General features: G+C 45.8%; 1 protein-coding gene across 1 annotated transcript in view; it reads right to left on the minus strand.

Moving 5' to 3' along the window:
* Nucleotides 1–26976, minus strand: part of LOC146784498 (zinc metalloproteinase-disintegrin-like VLAIP-B) — a 2353571-nt gene that overhangs the window by 1085727 nt on the left and 1240868 nt on the right. The window contains exon 9 of the mRNA XM_085632965.1: nt 17067–17197. Coding sequence (XP_085489091.1) covers nt 17067–17197 — 131 coding nt within the window. The remainder of the gene's footprint in view (nt 1–17066; nt 17198–26976) is intronic.

Raw genomic sequence — 26976 nt, forward strand, 5'->3', positions numbered from 1 at the left:
CTCACGTTGGCCCAGGTTGTCAGAGTGTCGTGGGCGGTGGGGTGCGGTGGGTTCGGTGCGGTGTGGTCAGCAGAGGTCGTCCGGGGTCTGAAGCTGTCATGGATGTCGGTGATTTTCCGGTGAAAGAAGGTGGCGAGGGAGTCGCACCAGGCTTGCGATGGTGGGATGTCGTTGGCGTTGGAGCTGGGTTGGAGAGTTCCATCACGATGGTGAAGAGCTCCTTGCTGTTGTGTGCGTTGTTGTCAAGGCGGTCTGTGAAGGAGGTTCTTTTGGCGGTCCTGATGAGGTGGTGGTGGTTGTGGATAGCGTCTTTGTGGGCAGTGCGGCTATCTGGCATCTTGTCGCTGTGCCATATGTTTTCTAAGCCTGGGCAAAGCACTACGCTACGCTCGCATAGTTTGCGAAGTTTGCGCAACTTCGCACTATGCGAATTGCATGTAGCACAGTGCAAACACGCGTAGCGTAGCGTTGCGTAGTGCAGCGGTAATTTTTTGCTTGCTCGCGGTCCTCAACGTCAAGTTGGCGACCGCGAGCAAGCAAAATGACATCCCGGCGAGACTTTTTCCTCATTCGCGATCAGCAATGTCAAGTTGGCGATCGCGAGCGTGGAAAATAAACCTCCCGGCGAGATTCTCAACGCGGGGAGGTCAGGTTTCTCATTACGAGTGGTCGCGTATGGTCACGACCGCTCGCGATGAGAAACTACCAGTCTGCGTTGAGAAAGCTGCCGCTCGAGTAAAAATCTACTTGAGCGGAAAAAAACTACAGCTCGCACTGTGCAAGATGCCGTTTCAATGATAGCACAGTGCAGGATGCTTGTCCGCACTGTGCAATCATTGAAAACGGCATCTTGCACAGTGCGAACAGGGTACTACGCAGTTAGCGAAGTGCTACGCATAGCTCGCGTAGTGCGAAATGCACTTTGCGTAGCTTCGCATAGCGCTACTTCACGAACTACGCCCAGGGTTAATGTTTTCCAGTTTCCGGCAGGTGTGTTTTGAGTCGAGGAGTTCCGGGGTGAACCAGCTGACTCTCCTGCTGGTGTCTCTGCTGGTGGGGTTTTTTAGCGGGGTGACGGTGTTGGCACAGTCGTTCATCCAGCGTTCGAGGGTGAGTGCACCTTCATCTGGGTTGGTGGGGTCCATCGGAGGGTTGAGTTCGAGGCTTGTCTGTAACATCTCCGTTATCATGGATTTGGTTATTGCTCCTTCAATTGTTTTAAGTGAGTAACCCCTTGCTAGAAATCTAATTTTGAATTCCTCCTGGGCTTCTTTTAATGATATTTGATTACTATCAACCCTCCTCAATCTCAGTATTTCCCCATAGGAAATGCTGTTTACGAGATGTCTCGGGTGAGCACTGGTACTGTGTAAGGTCGAATTACCAGCTGTTTCCTTGCGATAAAGCTTTGTCTCAATTTTGTTGTTTTCAATGTATATCTTTGTGCCCAAAAAATTCACAGTTGTATTACTCATAGTTGCTGTGAATTGCAGATTGAGTGAATTTATTTTGATAGATTTTAAAAAATTCATATGCATCATGTTCAGTACCTTTCCAGACAACAAAGAGGTCATCTATGAAACGTAGCCATATAACTATGTTGTTTTTGACAATATCCTCTTTGATCAGAACCAGCTCCTCCCACCAGCCCATGTGTAAGCAAGTATAGCTGGGGGAGAAGCTTGCTTCCAAGGCTACTCCCTTTATCTGCTGGTATTGCAAATTATTGAACTTAAATACATTGTTTGCTAAACAATACTCGACCATCTCAATCACCATTTTACTTTGGTCTGTCAAACCACCCAATTCAGATGTTAAATAGTACTGCAGTGCTTTAATACCATCAGAGTGTCTGATACCGGTGTATAATGATGTGACGTCTAACGTCATCATCATATAGTCATTTTGCCATTCAAGATCCTTCAATTTGTACAAAAAAATCACTGGTGTCTCTTACATATGAAGCTAAAGCTTGCACATGGTTTTGCAAATAAAAATCCACATATTGGGATGTGTGTTCCAAAAGGCTCCCACGTGCCGAAATAATCGGTCTACCTGGTGGTTTGTTTCTGTCTTTGTGTATTTTTGAGATGAAGTATATTGATGGTGTAATAGGATAGTCATTTTATAGGAACTTGTATTCATTGTTCGTTATTAACCCTCTATGCCTCCAAGAGGACAGTATAGTATAGTATGCTTGGTATATCTCCTTCAGTTCTGTTCCATTTCGTCTGATATAGCATTTGGAATCATTCAATTGAGATAGGGCCTCTTTTGTGTATTCTGCCTTATTCCATATCACAATATTGCCCCCTTTGTCAGAGTTTCTGATTACTATTGAAGTATCTTTTTCCAATTTTTTCATGAGTACATGATATTCCTTATTTTGTTTTTTGTATCTGTCTTTCGTGTTTTGAATGTTATAATTTAATTGTTTCAGTTGTAACATCCTCATTGAAGACATCTATTGAATCCCTTGGGCTTTTTGGTGTAAAGGTTGATTTGGCCCTGAATGGCGAAGGCATTATCATTTCACTAGGTGTCTTAATGGATGCGGTATTGCCCCCATCAGTGCTGTTCCCTATGACCTGAGTAGCTTTAACATTTCCCTAAGTCCATAGTTCATTCAGGGTCATTAGTAAAGATTTATCAAGAGCTGTGATATCTTGTGTTTTTGTAGCTCCACCACAGGCTACAGATTTTTTCTTGTCTGTATCTTTAGCCTGTAACAAATGATATTTTTTAAGTTTAAGTTTCCTAACACACCGATAGACATCCATCCTAGTCCTAGAATAAATAAAATTGCTTTCCAGGCAATAGGATAAGCCCAGACTCAGTATTTGTTCTTCCATCTTAGTTAGATTGATATTCGCCAAGTTAATGATGGTTTTATTCTGTTCTTTACTGGCTATTACCTTTGTGTCCATCTTCCACTGGCTTGTTTCCTGGGATTTACTGTGTTTGAGCCTTGCTTTGCGCCTCTGCCTGCGCTGTAGTTTTGGTGGTTGGAACTTTACTTGTTTGGACCCTTGGCCACAGAGTCTGCCTACTGTCCATACATAAAAAATGTATTTCCTCCCCAGGTGCTGGTACATTTTGAGCAGAAATGTCTTCCTTGTTCCTCAATTCCGAATCAGATCCGCTGTCCGGAGCGGAACTTAAATCGGAATTTGATGCCAGCAGTGGTTGCTTGTTACTCTGTGATGTGCTCGGTCTTTGGTCATCAGTTACATTCAGTTTAGTACGTCGTATAGAATCATATTTTTTTGAAAATTTTAAAGTTTGCCCCAGTTCATAATCATTTTTATCCCGCAAGAATTTGCACGCTTTTCTTTCTTTTATTTTTTCTTCTTCATTTTTTAGGCGCACTATCATCTCCTTGCTCATTTTCTCAATTTCTTTCTCGTTTGCTTCTGACTTCTCAAAGTTCTCAATCTCTTCATTGAGTTTATCTATTTGCTCAAGTAATGTAGCTCGATCAGTCTCTGCATACTGCATATTTGATCAGGATCAACACTAGATTCCTGGATGACTCCAAATTGTAGCTTGCCCACTCCTGCATCATTTTGGGATTCTTCTCATAGCTAGGAGACATACATATATAAATGTTTGCATGTGTGTGTATGTATATATATATTCACTAAAAAAAACATAGGTTTCACACATGTTATAGTTAGCTGGATATTTCACTCGTAAAAAACCATTGAAATTCCCCCGTTATAGTTAGTTCAGCTAAATATAACTCGCGCGACCGCAATCCACTGCTGATGATGTCACGCGTACGGTAATGGCTTATTACAGCAAAACAAAACATATATTTTACCTGTCACAACGATGCTCATCATATGTCCTCCAAGTTCGCACGGTGCGCGAAGCGCATCGTGCGTTCATGGCCCATCTTGCGTAACGTGTGCATGCGGTGCGCTAAGCGCACCGCTTGCTCACTGTGCGCGCACGGTGCGCTTGCTCACCGTGCGCGCACGGAACGAACTGCGTTAAGTGGGCGCGCACGCCACAAATGGCGTAAAGTAACTTAGCATTTAAAAAAACGTACAAATTCACTGAAAAAACCATAGGTTTCACACACGTTATAGTTAGGAATTAGCATTTAAAAAACCTTGCAAATTCACTGAAAAAACCATAGGTTTCACACATGTTATAGTTAGCTGGACATTTTACTGATAACAAACCAATGAAATTCCCCCGTTATAGTTACTGTAGGCAACTATAACTCACGCGACCGTAATCCTCTGCTGATGACATATGTGTCTTTATGAAAAAAAAATATTTGTAATATATGTATAGCTAAAATTTAATGGAAGAAGACATGGGCAAATAAGTGTCTAAATACAGTATTAGCATCAGCAGAGGATTACGGTCGCGTGAGTTATAGTTGCCTACAGTAACTATAACGGGGGAATTTCATTGGTTTTTAATCAGTAAAATGTCCAGCCAACTATAACATGTGTGAAACCTATGGTTTTTTCAGTGAATATATATATATATATATATATATATATATATATATATATATATATATATATATATATATATATATATATATATATATATATATATATAGGCTTTATACTTTCCTGTGAAATACATACATTTACTTTGTAAAGGCATATGCATGGTAACAATTTTCCTGGAACAGACGTGTGGTAAGGACTAGTGCATTGTAAAGGCCGCGTTGTTGAGGCATGCCTGGTAATGGCATGCATGGTTCTGTCATACACAGGGTTAGCATATTATGTTTAATCAGTCATAGCTTTAGACTGGGAGAAGGCAAAAAAGTGCCCTACACTCAAATTATTTGTAATTTAAAATCCTCTTTAATGGTTAAGTTAGATAATATGTCACAATTCTGAAAATGCCACTTTTAGAAAGTTGCCATTTTCTTGTCCTAACCGTTTGTGCCATCTGCCAATATCATGTGTCACATGATTGTGAATGGCGCTGCTGTTGAGGTTTGTGTATTGTTCCTAGACAGTAACACAAAGAGGGGGGTATAGACAAGATGAGCTATCCTGGCAGGATGATTAGGAGAGTCTGTACTCAGACTTACTTACATTTAAAAGGTCTATCCCTCCAGAACAAGCAAAGGAATCTAATACCTGACCTGCCCTGTGTTTGGTCACACCAGACACTTTGGAGCCTTGACAGGGGAAGGTGAAGAACTTTCCAGAAATAGATGTGGGGATAGGACAGGAAATCCCCCCCTCACAAAGGCTGACACCAGGTAAAAATACTAGACATTCAGGGCCACTCTTCAGACCACTTCAGGACTTGTGCAAGTTACAGAAGAAGGACTGCACCATTTGCTTGAGGACTGCCCTGCTGCTTGAGGATCGCCTTTCTATTTGAGAAGGAAGGCTGGACCTACTTCCCTTACTTTTCAGGCTAAACTAGTGTGACTTCAATTGGTTGACTTCCTGTGTGAGCTATAGGGACATAACAAGCAACAGAGTCCTCCCAGTATCTGTCTGGCTGACCTGCTAAAACTGCCTACCAGACCTTCTGCAACTGGACCTACCTAAGCCCTGTTCCTGGCATCTGCCTGCAGTGAGTCCAATCCTTAAGAGGTACCTCTAACTCACGGTTCATGCCCATGGCCCTGAGTGGTAGAAGCAAGCAACAGTCCATGCAATGGAGACACCTAGGGTATTTGAGATCCAAAACACACGTATCCACCCTTGCCCAACACAGATGACAAGGATGATTTCTTTGGTGCTATTGCTGACAGTATCCATTTTCTACAATTAATAGAACCCATTTGTCGCTGGTTATATTTCTCCACTCTTCCAGGTAAAATGTTACATTTCCCCCTTCCAGAATGACTAACAGACATTTGTGCTGTTGATGTCTCTGTTGCTGCTGTTGTTGTCACCCTTGAGGCCTATGAAGAGTTTGAACCCTCGGATGAAAACTTTGGCAGTTGTAGGAAATGTCTTCGATAGTCTCTCTTTTTTTTTAAAGTCCTACTGCCTGAAGAGTGTTGAGTTTTGTCTTCATGCAAGGCATCCCAGAATTAGCATGAAAACTGAATAAAGTGTTACCTGAAAGAGGGAGGTTTGATATTCGGTGTTGAGTTTCAGGTTTTAGCCGTGTGAGTCTGAGCCAGGATATGCAGTGTAGCGCTAAACGGTAACAGAATCCATATGCTGCTATGATGGTGGTATAATCTGCAGCACTGATGATCTGATTCGATACCATTGTGTCCTTGTTGACAATTTCTTGGTAATCTTGACGTCTCTGGGAAGAATGTTTATGAATTGTTGAATAGAGTCCCAGAGTGACCTGTCATATCTTCCTAGAAGGGCAGACAAGCTGGCAGCCTTCATAGTGACAGCAGAAGTGCCACACTCTGCCCACCACTTTTTTGCCCACAGAAGCTAACTTTTACTTTTCTTGTCTGGTGGCACTCTGGATGAGGGGGGTGTGGCCTAGTCATGTGGGTGGAAGGTCTGGTATGACGTGAGCAAGATCTAGAATACCTCGGTGGAGGTGTCACTGGTACAGGTGACTGTGGAGTCTGAGAGGGACTAGCTGGAAGATTTGGGCAGATTTGTTGGTGGGATTACTGCTGGAATTACCAGTTGTCGGGGAGGAGAAGGAAATGAAGTAGAAGGAGGAGCAAAAGACTCCGCCCAAACTTGAAGGAGTGTAGAAGGCATGGGACGTAGAGAATCCGGTCTGGATGAAGAGTAAGCTGTGGAGTAATCGTAATCTAAATCGGATGGGTGTCTGCTAGATTTCATAGGTGAACATCATACTGTGGTATGATGTCTCTACGTCAAACAATGTCTCAATGTCATAGTTCTTGGTGTTGACTGATGTCTCAATGTCGAAATACCTCTCAGCATTGACAGTCTCCTCATACTCGAGGTTGTGTGGGTTTTCGACATTGAACCAAACCTTGACAGTGAGCAAGTATCACCTGTAACTCTTCTTGACATTGAAGGGGCATGTCGTTTATCACCGTATCTTCTCCTTTTGGATCTCTCCGTGCGGGAGTCTTTAAAGGATGAGATAGAGGCACGGTTAGAGTAAAGTCTCTACTTGCCTCTCAGATGTCTCTCCAGCCAGGGTATATTTTCTTCTGCAGTGCTCCACTTGACAATGCAGTCAAATTTTCTCTCTTTCTCTCAAAGTACATCTGGAGAGGGCCTTGTAGTTATGACATGTTTTGGGGTCATGCGAATCTGGCAAACATACATTTCAGATTCTGTGTGGATCTATTTTTGCCACATTTCTGATACATTCTTGGCATTTTTTTTTTTGTAAATTCTTTTTATTGAACAACTTGCACGTTATGACAATGGCTTTACATCATAGCATCATACGAACTGCATTGTTACAACTTCTATGTTGGCATGCCCATCGTTCTTGCCTTCCCCTTCTTTTCACCCCTTGTTTGATAGTCTCATAGTCTGTTCATCACCATCCCTGTAGTCACGACCCAGCTATCCTGCTGAGTCTCTATCCCCTGAGTCGGAGTCCTCAGACTGAGGGGGTTCACATATATTCCCTCGGTACTCATTCCATCCACCCCAGACCTTCTCCCACTTTTTGGGGCATCTCTGATGAATATACACAGATTTTTCCGCCACCATTGCCGTATCCATGTCCTTACACCATTGAGTCAATGTGGGGCAGATACTGGATCCCCACTGTTGGGCAATGTTACGCTTAGCGATAGTCATGCCCAGCGTCACCCAATCCTGAGCCATCATGTTCAAATCTGTTTGTTCCCATATATTGAGCAGGCAGCACCTCGGGCTAGGAAGTGTCCCAATATGCGTGACCTGGGATAGTGTACGCATCACCGCAGCCCAGAACCGCTCTATTACCAGGCATAGCCAGACGGTGTGGTAAAATGTGCCTATCTCCCCGCACTGCCTGAGACAGAGTGGTGTGTCAGCCCTGTGTATTTTGTGTAGAAGCTGTCTAGGGTAATAGGTACGATGTAGAATTTTTAGTTGGACTAGCCTCAATCTCGATGGGATTGCCGCCTCTCTAGGGGAGGCCAGTGCCTCCCTCCAGTCCGCCTCATCGATTTCCCCCAAATCTGCCTCCCATTTCCCTTTGAGCGCAACCATAAGGACCTTTCGGTTATTCACTATTTTCTTATATGTCAGTGAGATCGCTCTCCTGTGGAGGTGGTCTGTCAAGAGTCTGTCTTCCAGTGGCGAGCCTCTTCAGGCCTTGTGCCTCGTGGTATCAGGGACTGTAACGCATGCCTAACCTGCAGGTATCGGTAAAATTCCGTCTGGGCCATAGCATATGTCTCTTGAAGATGAGCAAAGGAGACCACCTCACCCTTTCGCCACATGTCCCCCACTTTGGAGATACCTATCAGATCCCAGCCCCGGAATCCCTTCGTCCTACCCAACTTCCCTAGGCGCTCGGTCTCCCATAGTGGCATCGCCAGTGTGACCACCCCGTCCCATCCTAGTGTGCGTTGCGCCTCGTACCATATTTGCAGTGTGTGTCGTGTGGGCCCTGAACTAGTCCTCTGTACCTTTTTATTATACAGGGCACCCATTAATCCAGATGGTTCTAGCAGGTGTCTATCTAGCCTAAATGCGGGATCATCCCGTGGGATATGCAGCCACTGATTTACTGCGACCAGCTGAGAGGCCCAATAGTAGATCTTCAGGTCCGGAAGGGCTATTCCGCCATCGTACCAGCAGCTGGTGAGTTTCTGTTGAGCTATTCGGGGCGCTTTTCCGTCCCATAGTAGCGAAGTTACCTCCGCCTTTACCGTCTTGAAGTAGGTGTCTGGAACTCGAAAGGGCGTATTTTGCAAAGCATATAAAAACCGGGGGAGCGCCATCATTTTAAATAGGGCCGCACGGCCCAAGAGTGTTAAGGGGAGGGTGCGCCAAAACTTGACGTCTTTTTTGAACCGCTCCAGGGGCTGGTTCAGATTCCTGTCCATGAAAAGCGCACAGTCATGTGTCACAAACACTCCTAGATACTTAAAGCCCTCCGTGACTATTTGGAGTGGGCAGCCTCTCGGTAGCCGCGGCGGAGGGCCGTGGAGTATATATAGCAGAGACTTTCCCCAATTAATGGTGTACCCCGACATCCTGCCGTACGCGGCACATATATCCAATAGACAGTTGATGGACCATGCAGGGGATGTTAAGTATAGCAGTATGTCATCCGCATATAGCGAGATGCGGTCCTCCCAACCAGCGGCCCACCGCAACCCCCGTATTGACAGGTCCTGCCTAATCCACGCTGCCAGAGGCTCCAGGACTATCACAAACAGGAGTGGTGAGAGGGGGCAGCCCTGCCTGGTACCCCTACCCAATGGGAATTCATCCGATAGGTGGCCGTTGACTACTACTTGCGCCACCGGCTGTGCATACAGCAACCGTATCCATGCACATAGTTTTGGTCCGAACCCCATATGTTTAAGGACAGCAAATAGGAAGGGCCATTCCACCAGGTCGAAGGCCATCTGGGCATCTAACGATAGGATGACTGCGTCTTCTTCTATCGTTGCCTTACGCTCTATCACTCCGTGTACCCTTCTAAGATTCAGTGCTGTATTGCGGTTGGGCATAAATCCATATTGGTCTGGATGTATTATTGCCTCGAGATAAGGCTGTATCCTTGATGCCAATGTCTTGGCAAGTATCTTTGCCTCCGCATTGAGAAGGGAGATCGGTCTGTATGAACCGCATTTGTGCTGTGGTTTCCCTGTCTTATGTATCGCCACTATAGTGGCGAGTCATTGCTCTTTGGGCAGTATTCCTCTATCCAAGCTTTCCGTGTACATGGCGAGGAGGTGGGATGTGACCTGCGTACCTGCCATCTTATAGAATTCCACTGGTATTCCATTGGGCCCTAACGCCTTTCCTGCATGAAGTGCTCTAATGGCTTGCGTCAGTTCCTCTGTCGTTATATCTGCCTCGAGTGCAGCTACGGCAGCGACATCCAGCGATGGCATGCTTATATCTCGTAGGAACGCTAAGTGTTCCGCCTCTATTGCTGTTGCCGCCGGTGTATAAATAGTCTCATAATGCTGCGCTAGTGCCTCTGCTATTAGGCTCGGCGCCGTAACCAAGGCCCCATCCTTAGCTTCAATCTGGGTCACCCAGTTGCTTGCCCTTTCTCTCTTCCCAAGCCAGGCCAGGAGTCGCCCAGCCTTATCCCCCTGCTCATAAATTGTGTGTTGTGTCCTCGTCAGTTTGGTTATAGCCTCTTCCCGCGTGTACGCCCTGTATTCCGTCTGCGCCATATGCAAGTCATGTAGCGTGTCGTCTGATGTGTCCGCCGCCAGGGCCGCCTCCGCCCGTAACAGTACTCCCTCTAAGTCATCTATGTGCTTTCGGTGGTCCCTCTGCTGCCCTACTATCAGTGACATGGCCTGTCCGCGGACCACCGTCTTAAACGCCTCCCACAGCGTTATGGGGGAGGTGACCGATCCTGAATTTTCCTCAAAGTATCTTTTTGTCGTCTTAAGGAGGCCCTTTCTTATCACACGATTCTGGAGGTGACCTGGCCTGATGGGGAACTGTCTTCGGGCCACAGAGTGTCTGCAGCATATGTGACGAGAATCGGGGAGTGGTCTGATATGCCTCTGGGTAAGTGTCTAATGTCTGTCATGCTCATCATCCCAGTTGCCAGTGTAAAAATATAGTCTATTCTAGAGAGACTACGGTGGGCCCCCGAGTGGAAGGTGTATTGCCTCTCGTCTGGATGCCGCACCCTCCAGACATCGAACAGCTCCAGCGCCTGAGCAAATTCCTGAAGCCTATTGGTCGGGCCGCATGGGTCCCGTGAGGGGCGGCGGTCCAGGGTGGCATCCATGGCGGCGTTGAAATCCCCACCAATTATCTGCTCCCCATCCGGAAGTGCCAGTAGTAGGTTCCCCAGATCCATGTGTGCCGGTAGGTGCAGCGCCGGGGGGATGTACACTGAGATAATATTGTATGTTTTGACCTCCCACTGGCTCGTGACGGCCCAAACCTCCCCTGATCATCTTTGTGCGTCGCCGTTACCGTCAAAGGGAAGCCTTTATTTAGGAGGATCCCAACCCCTCGGGACCCTGAGGTGAATTCGGAGTGTGCTACCATTTTATACCCCAGTCAATCTAATGCCCGGACTGCCATGCCCTGCAGATGCGACTCCTGAAGGAGTGCCACCGCCGGTCTTCGTCGTCTGATGAATTGCATCACCAGTCCCCTTTTAATTTTGTCTCCCAATCCGTTTACGTTCCAGGACATGACAGTCAAGGGGGGCCCACTTATATGATCAGCTTGTGCCCCGGGGACGCTTCTACCATTTTCCTGGGTGCTATCCGTTCTCTCGGTGGTGAACTAGGACTGTTTCCTTTGCTATTCCTGTTGTGCCAACCACCATGCAGCTCGTAATTGCCTGTGTCCCTACGAGGTCGAAAATTGTCACTTCCATGCAGAAAAAATCCCCCCCAAACTCCCCCTGACCCCCGCCCCCCCTCCCTGCCTCCCTGCCTGGCGGATGTGAAACTACCCACCTCCCCAACTTAGCAGAGTGTTTTAATTCCCTACCCATGAACCTACTTGCAGGGGAAAGAATCCCCCCCTCGGCTCCCGAGTCCCCCTGTCAACAGAGTTTTGGGTGGTTATGGCGCTCACTCTGTGTCCAGTGGCCATCGCCTATCGGGTCTTTGACAGTATACCTCACCAGCAGAAGGGGTCCACGCCTCTCACTTCTGTAGCTGTCTCTGCCAGCCCTGTCCGCCGTTTGCTGCTTTACTGCCGTATTTACAAACTTTATCTGGGCCTCTCCGTTTTATTGGATCTTGGCCCCAGCAGCGTTCAAGACCGCAGTCCAGCCTCCAGATCCAGGGGTTACCCTTCAAAGTCTTGCTCCGGGCCATGTCCAGCCCTCTCCGCGATTGCCTGGCCACCCCTGTCCTCTCCATGCTCTTCCTGTCGGGCCGGCTGTCCAGGCCCCCTGTGGTCTTTCTTCTCTCGCGCGCTCTTGTCCCTGGCGGGGCGTCAGCCCTCCAGCCACTTCTGCGCCTCCTTCGGGGTGGTAATGAACCAGCTTTTGCCCTCCGCTTCCACCCGCAGCTTTGCCGGGTAGAGCATTGAGTATTTCAGTTCTCTGTTTCGCAGTTCCCGCTTGACCTCTGTGAAAGTGTGCTGCTGCTTCGTGACTGCGTCTGTATAGTCCGGATATAGGGTTACCACACTGTTATCCACCCGGATTGGTGGCCCCACTCGGGCGGCCTCTAGGATTGCATCTCTGTCGCGAAAATTAAATATCCGTGCCAAGATCGGTCTCGGGGGGGGCGCCTGGCCTCGGTCGACCCCCCCGGCACCCGGTGTGCTCGTTCCACCGAGAAGAATTTCGAGAGCCTGCGGGGCTTTAGCTGGTCCTGGATCAGTTCCTCCACAAACAACTCAAGTGCCGGGCCTGTAACACTCTCTGGCACCCCAACCAGGTGCACGTTGTTGCGTCTCGCGCGCCCTTCTTGGTCATCGAGCTTTTCCAGCATCTGCTTGTTAGCCGCCTCGAGCTGCTGTAACTGCTTCTGGAGAGTCTGCGTATCCACTGAGAGGACCGTCGTTGTAGCCTCTACGTCCGCCAGTCTCGTTCCCAGTTTCGACATGTCTGCCCGCAGTAGTGTCACGTCACAGGAGATCGTGCCGATGGACGCCTGCATCTGCTGCAAGGTGAGCATGACATCCTGGAGCGTAATTTCTTTTTGCTCCTTTACCTCCGGGTCCTGTCGGGTTCCGGGCGCCACCTCTGCTCCTCCGCGCCACTCCTTGGTGGTGGCGTACTTGTCGATGCAGTTACTTTGCACCGGTTTGGGGCCCCTGCCACTCATGGCGTCGTTAATAGCACCGCGTGCGCGCTTCTCACCACCGACCTACCACTGGCTTCACACCTCAGCCGCCGCCGATCTCTGTCCTTTATCTCGGCCTCCGCTCCGGGCAGAGCAAATCCTAGTTCGGCTTCGCCACCGGCGCTCAGCTCGTCATGGGGGGACCAGGTACTACGACCTCCCGTGTCCGCCAGCCATCCGCCGCTATGGGCTCCGCAGACGGCCCTCCACCAGCCCTCGTAGTGTAGGCAAGCGGCAAGCAGCGATGACTCTTACAGGCCCCCTTTCACTCTCCTCAATAGAGCCATGGCGCCTGCTGTGTTCCTGTCCCTGGCCCTTCGTGTTCTGGCGTGGGGCCTTCGCCTCCCCCGACTGGGGTCGAGCCCCGGCGCCTCATTTCTGTCTTCGCGCTGCCGCTCCGGGCTGGGTCCGGGTGTTCCCCTCTAAAAGGTAGTGATTCGGCATGGCCCACCCCTGCCAGGGCCCACCTCGGAGCCGGTCTCACCTTCGTCGCTCCGCCGGGCGCCGTGTGTCCTCCCGGCGCGCCCTCCGCCGAAGCTCTCCTCACGCCAGCGGCCGCGTCCACCACCACAGCCCCCGGCTTCTGCCTCGAGGCTAGGCCGCGGCCGAGCGGTTCGGTTCGTAGCGGTTTTCGGGCGCGTCTCCTCTCTGCGGTCACGTCCGCTGATGCCGCTGTCTGCGCTAGACCTCCGCCAACGCTTCTTCGCCGCCCACGACAGGATAAGTGTCCGGATTTTCAGGGGGTTATCTCGGCGCCCTCGGGATACTCTTTAGGCTGAGGCCATGTTCTTCAGTCGCCGGCCACGCCCCCCTCATTCTTGGCATTTTTGAAAATGGGACAGCATATTGTGAGAATATAGATATATTTCCTGTCAGGAAAATGTCAGCAAATACAATTTAGGCAAACCGCTTTTGAAAGGGTTTCAGTGAAAGTGAAAATGCCTTAAAATGGCAGACCTCCGCTCCAGCGATCCTGTCAGCAGGAATTGGAAAAATAAAACTGGCTAAACTGCCACCTATAGGACATGATGAGATACTGGAGGGAAAGGAGCCCTTAAAGGTACTGTATTCTATCATTTACTTTGAAAGAAGGTAAAACGAGTTTGCTAAGGATGTTTTAAAATAACACTTGTACTTACTTTGAGGGGATTTCAAATGTTGTATGTCTTTTCTTCTTCCAGCTTTTAAAGGACAATAATGAAATTGCCAATGTAGCCTGTCTGAAGGCTGTAAAATTCTACATTTTTCATCACATGTACCCTCTGGCCTTTGTGAAGTAAGGCGAGGATACCATAAAAATATGACTTTGAAAGAACTGCTCCTTGGTCTCAACATGTGGACGGGGCTGTACATTGCATATGATTATCATTGTCAATCCCCTGCCATAAAACTGTTGTTTCTTCTACCTTTGTGTAAATTTTAGTACACTCTATTGTAGGAAATTGTGTTACTGGTTGAGAGAGCTATAACCCTACTCAAGCAGCAACCACAATTTCTGTTAGGGTGAAGTCACAAGCAAACCCCAAATTAACCTGTAGTTAACCTATGGTAGCTTGGCAGAGAAGCAGTAATGCCTAAATCAGAGGCTATGTGTATCGTACTTATGTAACACTTTGAACAGTAGTAAAGTAAAAACACAACACAAGAAAAATCCCTACCAATTTAGAAAAATAGAGTAAAATGTTATGAATTATTTGATACCAAAACAACAAAAATCCAACTAGTAGAACCTGAGACATGTAATTTCAAAGTTTAAAAAAAAAACAGTGTAGAGAAGCACAAAGCACCAATGCGGCTATCTGATATTGCCAGACCTGGACAAAGTCACAAGTTCAGGTCAATTGCAGTGGAGTGCGGGCCAGATATGATGATCAAGTTAGGCCCACTGAACAAAGTACCGTAATATCCTGGTTGCAGAGCGTTGCGAGAACCTGTGTATAGGATGCGTTGCGCAGTGGCAATTCTGAGGAGCTGTGGGGCTTTGAAATAGAGTCCTGCATCGTCGTGGAAACTGCTATCAACAAGAGGATTGCAATGCAAAGTCTAGTGTCTAGATGGCGTTGCACAGCAGCTGTCCTGAAGAAGCTGCGGGGCTGCAGTGTGAAACCCTGTGTTGTAATCGGGGATACCATTGAGGGCTTGTAATGAGAAGGCCTGTGTGGAGAATGCCTAGTGCAGCAGTGGTTCCAAGGAGGCTGCAGGCTGAGATGTGAGGTCCTGTGCAGTGAATGCATCATGCAGCGGCAGTCCTGAAGTGGAGCTGCAAGGAAATGCATCTCAATGCATCAGTTCAGCAGACAGGACCACAGCTGGCCTGGCAGAGCTCCTTCAGGCCCACTTCCAAGGGTCCAGGACTGGGGTTGCACCTCTTTGGGCAAGACTCACATCAGACAGAGTCCAGGTGCTGGGTTCAAGGTGGTTGGAGCCTTTTCTGTCCATGAAGCTTTGATCAAAAGGCCAGTCAACTAGCCCTTGGAGCCACTCTGGTGGTTCTGGATTCGAGCTGCAGGTCCAGTCCTTTTCAGGCAGCAGGGCAGCACAGTGGCAGTCCTTCTTGCAGAGCAGCACAGCAGTCTTTCTGAGTCTTCCGCAGGTACTGAGGAGTACTGAAGAGCTGCATCTAAGGCTCATTATTTATACCTTGGTGTCCACTTTGAAGGAGGCGAAGGTTCTTGAAGTGTCTACCCCAGAGGTGCTTGGGATTTTATGACGCTCGACCCTAGCCCCAGCTTGTCTTGGGTCGTAAAAGATTAGTGTCAAATACTTTGTGAGTGTGCTCAGGCTGAGCCTTTGTGATGTGCAAGTGTGGTAGGTGACAGCTCCTCCCCCTCATCAAGTCAGAGATGGCCCATCCTGCCAACACCTACTCACCTTTGTCTCACTGTCAGGCAGCAATACACAAAGACCAACTGCCAGCTATGCTTGATGATGTAACCCAAAAAATAAAGTGCCAACTTTATAACAAGTGGCTTTTTCAAAATTGTGATTTAAAATCTGACTTTACCATTAGAGGGGATTTTAAATTACAATTCTTTGGACACCACATTCGACATTCGTATCTGCTCCGAATTTAAAGGTATCCCCTATTAAAATTAATAAGGTGACCCAATGTTATACTCTAGGAGAGGTAAGCCTTGCAGTAGCTAAAAACAAATGTAAGGGTTTTTCACTACCAGAATATGTAAAACTTAAAAGCATGTGTCCAGATGTATTAATACAATGCACTCTGTCCCCTGAAGCTTTTTAGGGCCCACCCTAAGAGTGACTTATATGTATTAAAAAGGAAGCTTTAGGTCTGGCAAAAATTTATTTTACCAGATCCCAATGGCAGTTTAAAACTGCACACTTAAGCTGCGATGGCAGGCCTGCAACATGTTTTAAAGGGGTGCTTAAGTGGGTGGAACAATAAGCACTTGAGGCATTTACTTTACAGGCCTTAGATACATGAAATACAACTTTACTAGGGACTTACAAGTAAATTAAATAGACCAATAGAGTGTACCATACTTAAAGGAGAGAGCACAAACACTTTATTACTGGTTAACAGTAGTAAAGTGCTCAGAGTTCTAAGATCAGCAAAAACAAAGTCAGCAAAAGCAAGAGGATGAAAGGAAAAAAAGTTTTGGAAAACCACGCTAAGGATGTCTGATCCATCATTGATTATATATCATAATACCATTGGGTGACATGTATCATAAGTGAAAGTTGAAGCAGAAAAGCAGTTTATAGTTCTTGCCTTTTAAAACTGCATTAGGGAGGAAAAGCATCAGAGTTTGTCATCCTTGGCCAGGGTCTATTTTGCCTCATTTGGACCATGGTACCTAGTACTGAGCTAAGAGCCTCATATAGTCCACCTTAACACGAACGTTATCACTGCCTCTCTCTCTATATTAATAAATACAAAGGTAACATGTGAGATTCAAAAAGCCAAAACTGAGCTCAAGTAAACACATAGCTAATATAGGTCTTTGATGCCTAAACATGAGTAAAACTATTAAAGTCAGAGGTGTCCATTATTAGGGAACATCTGAAACTGGACTCAATACAACAATCAGCCTAACTATTTTGTTGCTGGTAATTTTCACTGTATGATTCGTAATATGTCAGATACATTATCCCTTCTTGGGTAACAAGAGCAGACCAGAGGCATAGGCAGATATATGAAATTTCTATAAAGCTTTTTTAATGTAAATATGTATTGCTGTCTCACCTTAATGAAGGTGACATGATGCACGGGCTGGGAGAACATACACATTCTTTGGTGTCGTGAAGCATTCCAAGCGCATGTCCCATCTCATGTATCACCGTTATTCCTACTGGAATTACATTTGTGCTGTGGTCCTGAATAACAGAATTACACTCATCAATCGAATCGCATTCAGACCTACATCAGAATATGGATATTCAACACAGTTATGAAAAGCAGAAGCCTCCAGAAAAGAGAAAATCGTATCACGTGCTCCATAGGAGTTACTGTAAAACATGTCAGCTTATGTACATGGAAAATGATAAATCCACTCCACGTGGATGACTGTAACAACATTCATTATTCATTTGCAGTAAACAACACCATGCAACAACCTTCTACATGCAGTTACCATGTCAAACAACTCTCTTGATCGTCACCAGATAACAGCCTTTGATAATAAACAAGCTTTCATAAATGTCCTATAACCTATCTTGCTCATTTGTAATGAAACACAAACACTCACGTTAATTAATGTTTTATGGTGTCCTATGCAGGCCCAATCTAGTGACTACCTCAAAGACCTCTGACAGATATGCACCTTGCAAAGTGTCCCAAGGCACCTGAAGATGAGCTATAAGGTTTAAGGTACGTGTTTGTTCAATGAACTCTATTTCGTGCACCATGTTTGTGCACCTGAGCGCATAAAGTTTTATTTCTGAATGTCAGTGTGAAGATTATTTGAAACGTTTTATAATGTAGGGCTAGATGTACGAAGTATTTGCGAGTCACAAATAGCTTTGCTACAGAAAAATCGATTTTTAAGCAATGTACGAAAGTCATTCCCAAAATATTATTTTGCGATGCGACAATTTTGCGTCTCGCTAATTTTGCAACCCAATTTGTGACTCACAATTTTAGAATCTCTAATTGCGACTTGCAAAAGAATGTTCAAGGCTGTAACAATGGTGCTAACTGGGTGCAAATTATAAAAGCTGGCCCAAAATGCATCAGGGGTTTCCACAATGGCTGCTTGTTAAGTGATTGCGAGGAGGATGCAGATACTGGCTGTTTAGGAGAGGAGGAGGCAGAGTAAGGAAAGCATTTTTTGAGTAAGGCTTCAAATTTTCCAACAAACTGAGGAAGGAATATTCGACAAATACAGGCAAATAGAATATTATATTGAAGATGATTGCACTTTTAAAACCATATCTAGGAAGCATTATTCTGTGCAGCAATTCTATCCCCACCCATGGTAAGGTGTTGTGCACGTTACACCTTTTGGCCTCTGAAAGTTACCAGGGTGTAATTACTGTTGCTGGAGCGGTGACACAAAGTGTGCTTTCACATTTTTTCCATACATTCCTAGATGCCATGCTTCTCTATGACCAACACTACTTATACCTACCCTGAAATGCACAGGAAATGCAAAGTACAAAATGTAAATTTTACAGGTTTGCCAAATTTTCCCATGCCATGGAGTGTATTGATTGGAAAGATGTTCCTATTCATCATTCATCCCATCTTGAATATTTGTTTAGGAATAGGAAAAATATACCTTCCCTAAATTTTCAAGTGGTGTGTAACACAAACAATGTAATAACTTAAATTGTGTCCCAATATCCAGGAAGCAGTCACGACTTGTAGTGTTCTTACCGTTTATGGCGTGTTTGAGCAATCCTTGACTTCGGTACTTGTGGGTTCTGGTCTGTACGAGGTAAGGATGACCCCTTCTTGTAGCCACAGTGCTGCCGACAAGGAAAAAGGCCAAAGCAGACTGTGCCTTCCAAAGTAGTTCAAAGAGGGAAAAAACCCTTACCTCTGATGAAAGTGGGGACTTCAGGAATGAAAAGGAAGGAAAGAAGCTACCAGTAAGGAGGAATTAGTAGGCAAGGAATCCAAACCGGAAAAGAAGACTATAATCAGGAACAAGGTACAACAGCAGGAATCACAGATACACCAGGCAGGAGTACAGGTTACCAACAGGAGTGAGGACACACCAGCAGGACCAAAGAGTGTTGCAATGGAAGAAAATGAAAGGTTCAGCCCTTTAAATACCATTGAATATGAAGTGAACAAACAGGAACAGGAAGTGACCAAACAGGATCAGGAAGTGACCAAGCAGGAAGTAAGTAACCCCCAACTTGGATAAGGAAAAGGATACTGGACGGAATAGGAAGGTTGTCATCTTGAATTGGTAGAGCAGATACTTCCCAAGTCCTTCTGGGAAGATGACTGTGGAATCATGGGAAGGCAAGCTGGCCCTAAGTAGAATTGAAGAAAAAAACTATATCCAGTGAAAAGAAGGAAAGAATATAGTGCCCCAACATGTGAAAATAGGAAGCCGCAGTTCGAAAACTAGAGCTGCGGCATACCTGTCATGCAAATTGTCGGATAACTGGCTGCCGCATAGGTATGCTGCTTGCCCGACACAGAAAGAGAGCAGGCACCGCAGGACGCATGTGCGACGCCGCAACAGCGGGCTGCCCTGCAGCATCATGACTCACCCGAAGAATAGAGGGAGGTGCCGCTGGCTGTACTGCGGCCCGCGAGGAAGAAGCGGGCAGCATCGCGGGTCGAATAACGGTCCGTGGTGCAACTGAAGCACCCATGATTGTTCTATGTGTAGGTGCAGTGAAATATACAGACAGCTGGAAAGAGGGGTATTTGATGATGGCTATTTATTAGGTAATATTATGAAATATAACTACATATATGTTTTTAGTAATCAATTGAAAAATGAATGATAACTCTCAGTTAAGTGTTTGTTTCAAGTGAAAGCGTGTATGGCCTACGTCCCTGGGTTCTGACACCATACATATACCCCACCTCCCAAAATTAACTGCGGTACAACAAAGCAAATTGTCACACTAGGGCTGTGATTGCGAGCACATTTGGGCTACTGAAAACTTGATTCCGGGGCCTACATAAAGAGTCAGGCGTCTTACAATATGTACCAGAAATCACATGCAAAATAGTAGCAATGTGTGCCATGCTATACAATATTGCCACCAAGAGAGGCCTACAGATCACTGTCTCGGAGTTAGAATGAGAGGATGAAGATCCTGAGTCATTTGATCAGCAGCCTACAGATGAGAGTAGAGTAATGCAGAGAAGAAGGCACAGTGACCAATTGCCACTTTTACTTCTCAAGGTAAGTCATATGTGAATGTACAAGTTACCAATAGCACATGTTTAATGCTTCAAAGTAAAGATATCTTTATTGGTACTGTTAGGAAACAATGTGTAACAGCCACATGAAAATTTAACATATTGTCCATATCAACAATTGTTTGCATCACCCAAATGTTAAAAGTGCAGCAATATAGTAGGCCTGGGCGGTAAATTCCTTTCCGCTCACGGAATTTGCGGAATTTAGGTAATTTCGCGTTCTGCGGAGAACGCGGAATTGCCCAAAATTCTGCGTTCCGCGGCTTCGTGGAATTTTTTGCTTGTTTGCGTTCTCAAAATGTGTGTTTGCGAGATATGTCCCCGTGAGCATGGAAACAGCGTTCGCAAACAGGAAAAAAGCATCGTGAACAAGCAATTCTGCGTGTTCGTGGAATTTCTGCATACTCACTGAGATATTTCACTGTTTTTCTCGGAGCTTTGCGTAGCATGACTATGCAAATTCCGCCCACCCCTAAAATATAGTTCCTGTTTGTGCCCTTCACTGCTTCATGTGGCTGCATCTCGAATGGGATGTGGCCACATGCTGAGCTGCACGAGTACGACTGCTGCTGTGACGCAGAGATCATGCATCTGTGGCAGAGAGGCTTCTGAGGCAGGATATTTCCTCACTTACAAGAAGTATTGCAGCTACCCTATAGGAAAGTATGATCTTTCTGGCATAGATTCACTTTGGATATAAGGTTTCCCTTATATCCTGGTCACTGCACTTTTAACCTATAAGTCACCTCTAAGGTAGGCCTTTCAGTCCAAGTGCATGGTGCTTGGTTTTAAGTGTGTGGGTAACCCTGCATGAGCAGAGGCACCCCTACAAACCCCGGACTCCATTCTCTGGGCTTTGTAACTGCGGGACAACCATTATAAGATATGTAGTGTACACTGGTAAGTCAAGATGTCCAACTATATAATGACTACCCAGAAGCTGGCCATGTTTGGTATCAAACATGTTTGAATCATGCAACTAACAAAATTATTCCAGTGTTAGTTGCATTATACCTTGTACTGGCTTCTTAGAGAAACCAATACCTATCTGTGTAGCCTTACAGGGTCTGATGGCCAACACGCGCTGATGCTGACCCAAGACAGTGTTCTGTCCCCCTGACGATAAGCTAAACGCAGGCAGGGGAAGCTGAACAAAGGATTTGCAGCAAAGGAGAGGTGTGACCACCTCTCCTTTACTATTAGGTAGGGTGGGGGCGCTTCAGAGTGCCAACAGATTTCATTGGAGAGCATATTTGGTGCCCTCCTTGCATAAACCAGCTTTACCCAGTTCAGTAGCTCTTGGCTCCCCCTCTGACGTGAAACTACACAAAGGACAGGGGTGTGTGCAACCCCCTGTCCAGCTCCTCCCCAGGGATGTCCCACAGCTCCTTCAGGTGGCTGCTTGATTCTGCTATATTGAATCTTGTCCTTGGGAGCATCTGCCTGGCCAGGCCAGTTGAGTAGTGTCCCTGACCCCCTCTCATAGGCAGGTCACCACAGAAGAGGAGCTACCCCTTTCTAGGGTTACGTAAGGGCTCCTCTGAGGGTAGGTCCTTAGATTTGTCCAAACAACAACTTCAAGATCCGACTGCCTGTCATTTGAAGAATGTCTAAAGACTCTTATGTTGGTGGACACTTGAACTCCGCTGTTCTTCCAGCCAGGACCAGACAAGACTGCTTTGGTGGGAAGATTTCTGCTTTATCTTTGTGTCTGTGCTTCTTCAAGTTTTGCAACTCCATGGCCGTGCATTGTACAAATCACCAAGGCCTCAGCCTTCATCTCAGCCTAAAGAAATCTCCCTTGAAGTAAAGAAGTCACTTCCCTGCATCCGCAGGCACCTCTACGACGATAACCAGTTTGCTGATCCTGTTGTCCCACGGATATCGCCTGGCTCTGCAACACAAGTGGTGGTAAGTTGGTTCTCCAGATGCCTGACCAGTCTTCCGTGCAAGTGGGGTGACTGTAATCCCTCTCCAGCCAATGTGAACTACCTCCCTGCTCACTGCATCTGTTTGCCATTACCAAGGCTTGTTTGCTCTCTTTATGAAAGATCTTCAAGCTCCAAGAAGCTCCAGCATCCAGTAATCCAGAGCTCCAAGAACGACTTCCTGCCTGCATCCTCTGCATCGTAGGCTTTCAGCTCATGTGTGCTGCTGAGGCTTTCCTGGGACTCCCAGTGCCTGCTGCCATAGGGTCCTCGAGGGAGCTCCATGTATTCCTGCTTTGCTCTCCTGTGTGCTGAGGGCAGGCCCTGACTTACCTTTGCTGGGTTAGCCCCACAGATCTCGCTGGTATGCTACACAGCATCTTCACCCGCAGTCCATTGTTTGCATCTGCCAAGGCTTGTTTGTGTTTCAGCCAGCCACTGACCTTCCTGCACTCGTCGAACAGCCTGGGACAGCTCGCAGAAGGCTCCTGTGCTCCTGCGTCATCGCCTGTGCCCCACAGCTGCTGCTTTATCCTCACCGTCCTAAAGCAAGAACCAAAGACAAGGGATGGTGTTGTGCCCCTGTGCTCTCTGGTCACATCCGGGTGATTTGGACTCTATCCCCTCTCCTCAGGTTCTTCTCATCTGGATTCTACATCCGGCCTGGTCCTCCTCAAACTGAAGCTGCTAAACTTATATGAACCTCCATTGGCATCTACAGGTGGTTCAGACACCACTTCATCTGCTATGTACCTGGGCTCTCTGGTGTAGGTATCCATGGGTGGGGTGGCTCTCCAACATTCCTTGATCAAAGTGGTTCCCTCGAGGTCCTTTGAGAAGAGTCCTAGAACTGTAAAATTCCAACCGCAACTTACACTTTGTTATCCTATGGATGTTTGCCCCGGTCTAACCACTCTGCACCGCGGCTCCTTGGGTCCCTGGCTAATCACCTTGGGTGGTTACATGAATCCCCTGTGGTCCTGCATCCTTGGGTATAGTCCCGTTTTGGCACCTACCTCACATCCCACTTTTTTAGTATATGGTTTGGTCTCCCGGTTGTGTCCTAAGTGTTTTCCTGTGCTACTTACCTATTTCTGAAGCATTTCATGTGTTTAATTGATATCTCTGGGTAGAAGATTTGACAAGTTAGTAGCTAGTGTGTAGTAATAAATACAAAGTACTTTCATTCTCACCTGGTGTGATTCTTTCTTGTGTGAAAAGCTTACTGACTGACTATTGTGGTAAATGCACTTGCTTTACACCCTCCTTGATAACCCTCAGCTGCTCTCCACAGCTTCTCCTTGAGAGCTCTGGAGTTCAGGGACCTAAACAGTATCTCTCAGGGTTGCCTGGACTCAGTGCTCACTGAAGTGCCACATTTGCATCGGAAGAGTTACATTCCACCTGGTTAAGGTTGAAGTGGCATGTGCTAGTCCTCCAATGGACTGTGTTTACCCATCTATGTGTGCTGCAGTGCATCTCTCTCCACACCTTTGATTGGTGTTATCCTCCACCATTTTTTGGCACAGTGTCTTCAGGGAATTTTTTTAACTATCCTATTTAGTGTCCATCTTGGCTTTGTTTTCTGCCAATTGATTGGCCACAGTATTGAGCTCCAAAGAAAATGCATTCGTGACTGTATGTTCTGTAGTTTTGTGATCCTAATTTTCATCTGCTTATGTAGCAGAAACTGAACTTGCAGCAAAGGCTGGAGTACAATGGGGGATTTTCTGCTGTTACTTGAGACAATGAAGCTTGGTTGGTGTGAGATGTGGCACAGCGACGACTGAAAGCGCGCACTGTGAGATGCTGCTGTTGTAGTCTTAAAACTAGTGCATGATTGGAGAAGGTAGCTGCAGGACATGATCCTTATCCATTGATGGTGAGTGTGGAGAGAATTAAGCATTGCTACAATGGTCATGAGGTGTAGTTGACTGACTGTAATACTATGAGATCTTTTACCACCATATGTAAATCGTCCTGTCCCTCAACATTTGTCCCATCATTGTCTTACTCCGGTGGAGCTGTTTAAAAAGAAGGATGCCCAATTAATGTTGTTACATGGTTAACACATGCATTACTATAATTTCTTTAATACATTTCTAATGCTGACTACAGCAAGTGACTTCTTGATTACATGTCCCATAAAGAACTATGAGGGGGTTACTTTTTAAAACACCATACTTCTGTCTGTATTATGTTAATTTGTACATGCACATAGAAGGTAGCTTTAGAGTAACGGGTTTTATTATAAAAAATAGTTTGCAATATTGCAGGTGCCGATGTGTCAATGCTGGTGAAACCAACAACTGCCTCTGGCTCAAAGGTAGTCTCTACTATTGACTTCAGTGTAGTGGGTGGAGAAACAGTACAGGGGCCATCTCCTCCTCCTGTTGCCTGTGATTCAATCAGGTGTGTTGTACCCTTTTTTTTAGTGTGGGACCTGAGATCATACCACATCTTCCTTATTCTATCTACGAAGAACTGGGCTACCCCTGCAGCATTTATTTTCTATTACATCCCCTGCCAGATTTTACTTTTCTCTGACTGGTAAGTCATGGATAACCTTCCAAACAGGAGATCATGATTGTTGCAGTACTCCTTCATATGAATTTCTAATTCTTGCTCAGAAAACATAAGTTTTCTTTTTCTTCTGCCTGCCTCCTTCTCTGAGTTTTGGCTTGCCATTAGTGGTGTTGTAAGATGTTGCTTGCTGGTCCCAGTCATGATCTGCACTGGCAGTAGTTCTCTACCTCCTCAACACTGGCTGCTTTCCAGTCTTGAAATGTGAAGCATTTCTAGTTGTGAGGTGATTACCCACAACCAGGAAGTACTTCTCTCTGTTTGCAACCACATTCATTATTTGCGACCTTGCTCACAATTTTGGAAATTGCTAAATGGGATTTCCATAATAAAGAAAAAAATAGTTTATGAGTCGCACTACATTGAGGTACATCGTACGCAGATTTAGGAATATCTAAATTACGATTCACAAAAAATTAAAATTTGGAAATTGTAAATCATAACGTTCGTACACCTAGCCCTCAGTTATTAACTAAGCAGCAGACGGCATGTCTGCTCAACCTTGCGGACCCTCATAATGTGCTCTGCCCCCATAACTTTTGGCCCAGGTGATGAGAACGTGTTTACCGAAACAAAGTGAAAGCACCAATCCAACATGTGGTGCTGACCAGCGACAACACAGTATCTTCCCCTTGGTGAGCTAAAGACCCATGACAATCTGTCCATGAGTGATGAGTCTCACTGATGGTCTGATGTGGCGATGGAGGACTTTAGGCAGAGGGGTGAACATTGACAGTCATAGTTAGGCTATTTGGTTTTAGGTTTAAACCTATAACAACTGATAAAACCCCACCAAAAGGAAAATAGCCATCACTGGTGTAATCATATAAACACTGGAAAACACATTTGCAACCACAAACTACAATGTAACTTTGTTATACAAGGTAGTATCAAGAAAGACTGGGCTAACAGTATTCTGCTTGAGTTTTGTTGTTTAGGGATGTCACTGAAACATTGTCTCTTCTTCCTTATGCTTTTTTTAGGTTTGTGATCTTTGGTCTAAAGATGCAGTGTTTAGATGCATTGTTAGGTTTTTTTTTAGTTATTTTATAAACAGTAGAGAATCGGAAAATATCAAAATCATATTTGAAATGTTAGCTACATTTGACTTCACTGATAGGTAACATGGCTGGTTTCATTAGAATCTTTCTTTATATGTAGCATCACATTTACCCACAGACAGAGAATGGGTGAAATCCTTTGATACATCTGCCCCCCTTTCTAGTGAGTCAGTATTGATTGTAAGGGAATTGCCAAACACCCCAGTTTTCAAACATTCAATGCAAGATGTAGTGACAGGTATGTGTGAAAAGAATGTTGTCATCAAGCATCTGAGATAGTGGTGAAAATATGATACCAGGCGTTTGGTAAACATGGAACACAGTGCTGCCGAAAAAAGTTCCTACCAAGTTCAATTAAGATTGGAGTGATAGTGTTTGTATTTGCAGTAATTCAGCTACGTATATGAACAAGTTGTATGATGGCCTGTCAAAATCGATATCTGAGCTGTAGTGCTTCACTGTAAGAGATACTTGTCACTTGCTAGATGGTATGCTGAAAGCATCTTTACAATTTTCAGAGTTAATGAAGAATGCTGTTGACTTAGTAGTTCAATCTGGTACAGTAAAAAGATATTTGGTCCTCATATTCCCTGTGCACACACTACCTATACACATGCACTATCAGTGCAGGAAGCAAGCAATAATTAAAATTAAATTAAAATTCCATAAACACCGGAAAAACACTGTTTCTGTAGTTTTTAATGGCGGAAAAATGTGTAACCACTGATAACCACTGTTTTTTAAGGTATTGAAAAAACTGAAAAAACCCCACTAGAATTTACCAAAAATAGAAACTGAAAACAGGAAAGCCTAGTCATAGTGAACCTGGAGAAAGGCAAGGAGTTTGCCACCTGGGAGAAGCTCGATAGTTAGGGGCAACATTTTCCGACACAGTGTTCTGTTGTGGTAGTTCTCAATGGTGTCATCCTCAGATGACAGAATGCATTGGTCTGCAATCACCATGTAGGATTTGTCACTACGTGACCATCTAGCTCTACTCTGAGCACTGATCCCTTTACTTTGTTGATCAAGGTTGCATGAGGGTCAAATGGTGGGTAATTCTTGTGTGACCCCTTCGATCTCTTCAACACCATGTCTGTTTGACATAGATAGGAGGGCCTGATGCTTCAACTCATGTCTAACTATTATTTTGACTTCCTCTTCTTGTGGACATCCCTCTAAAGTATCTTG

The sequence above is a fragment of the Triturus cristatus genome, chromosome 11, assembly GCF_964204655.1.
Source record: "Triturus cristatus chromosome 11, aTriCri1.1, whole genome shotgun sequence".
NCBI classification, from domain to species: Eukaryota; Metazoa; Chordata; class Amphibia; order Caudata; family Salamandridae; genus Triturus; species Triturus cristatus.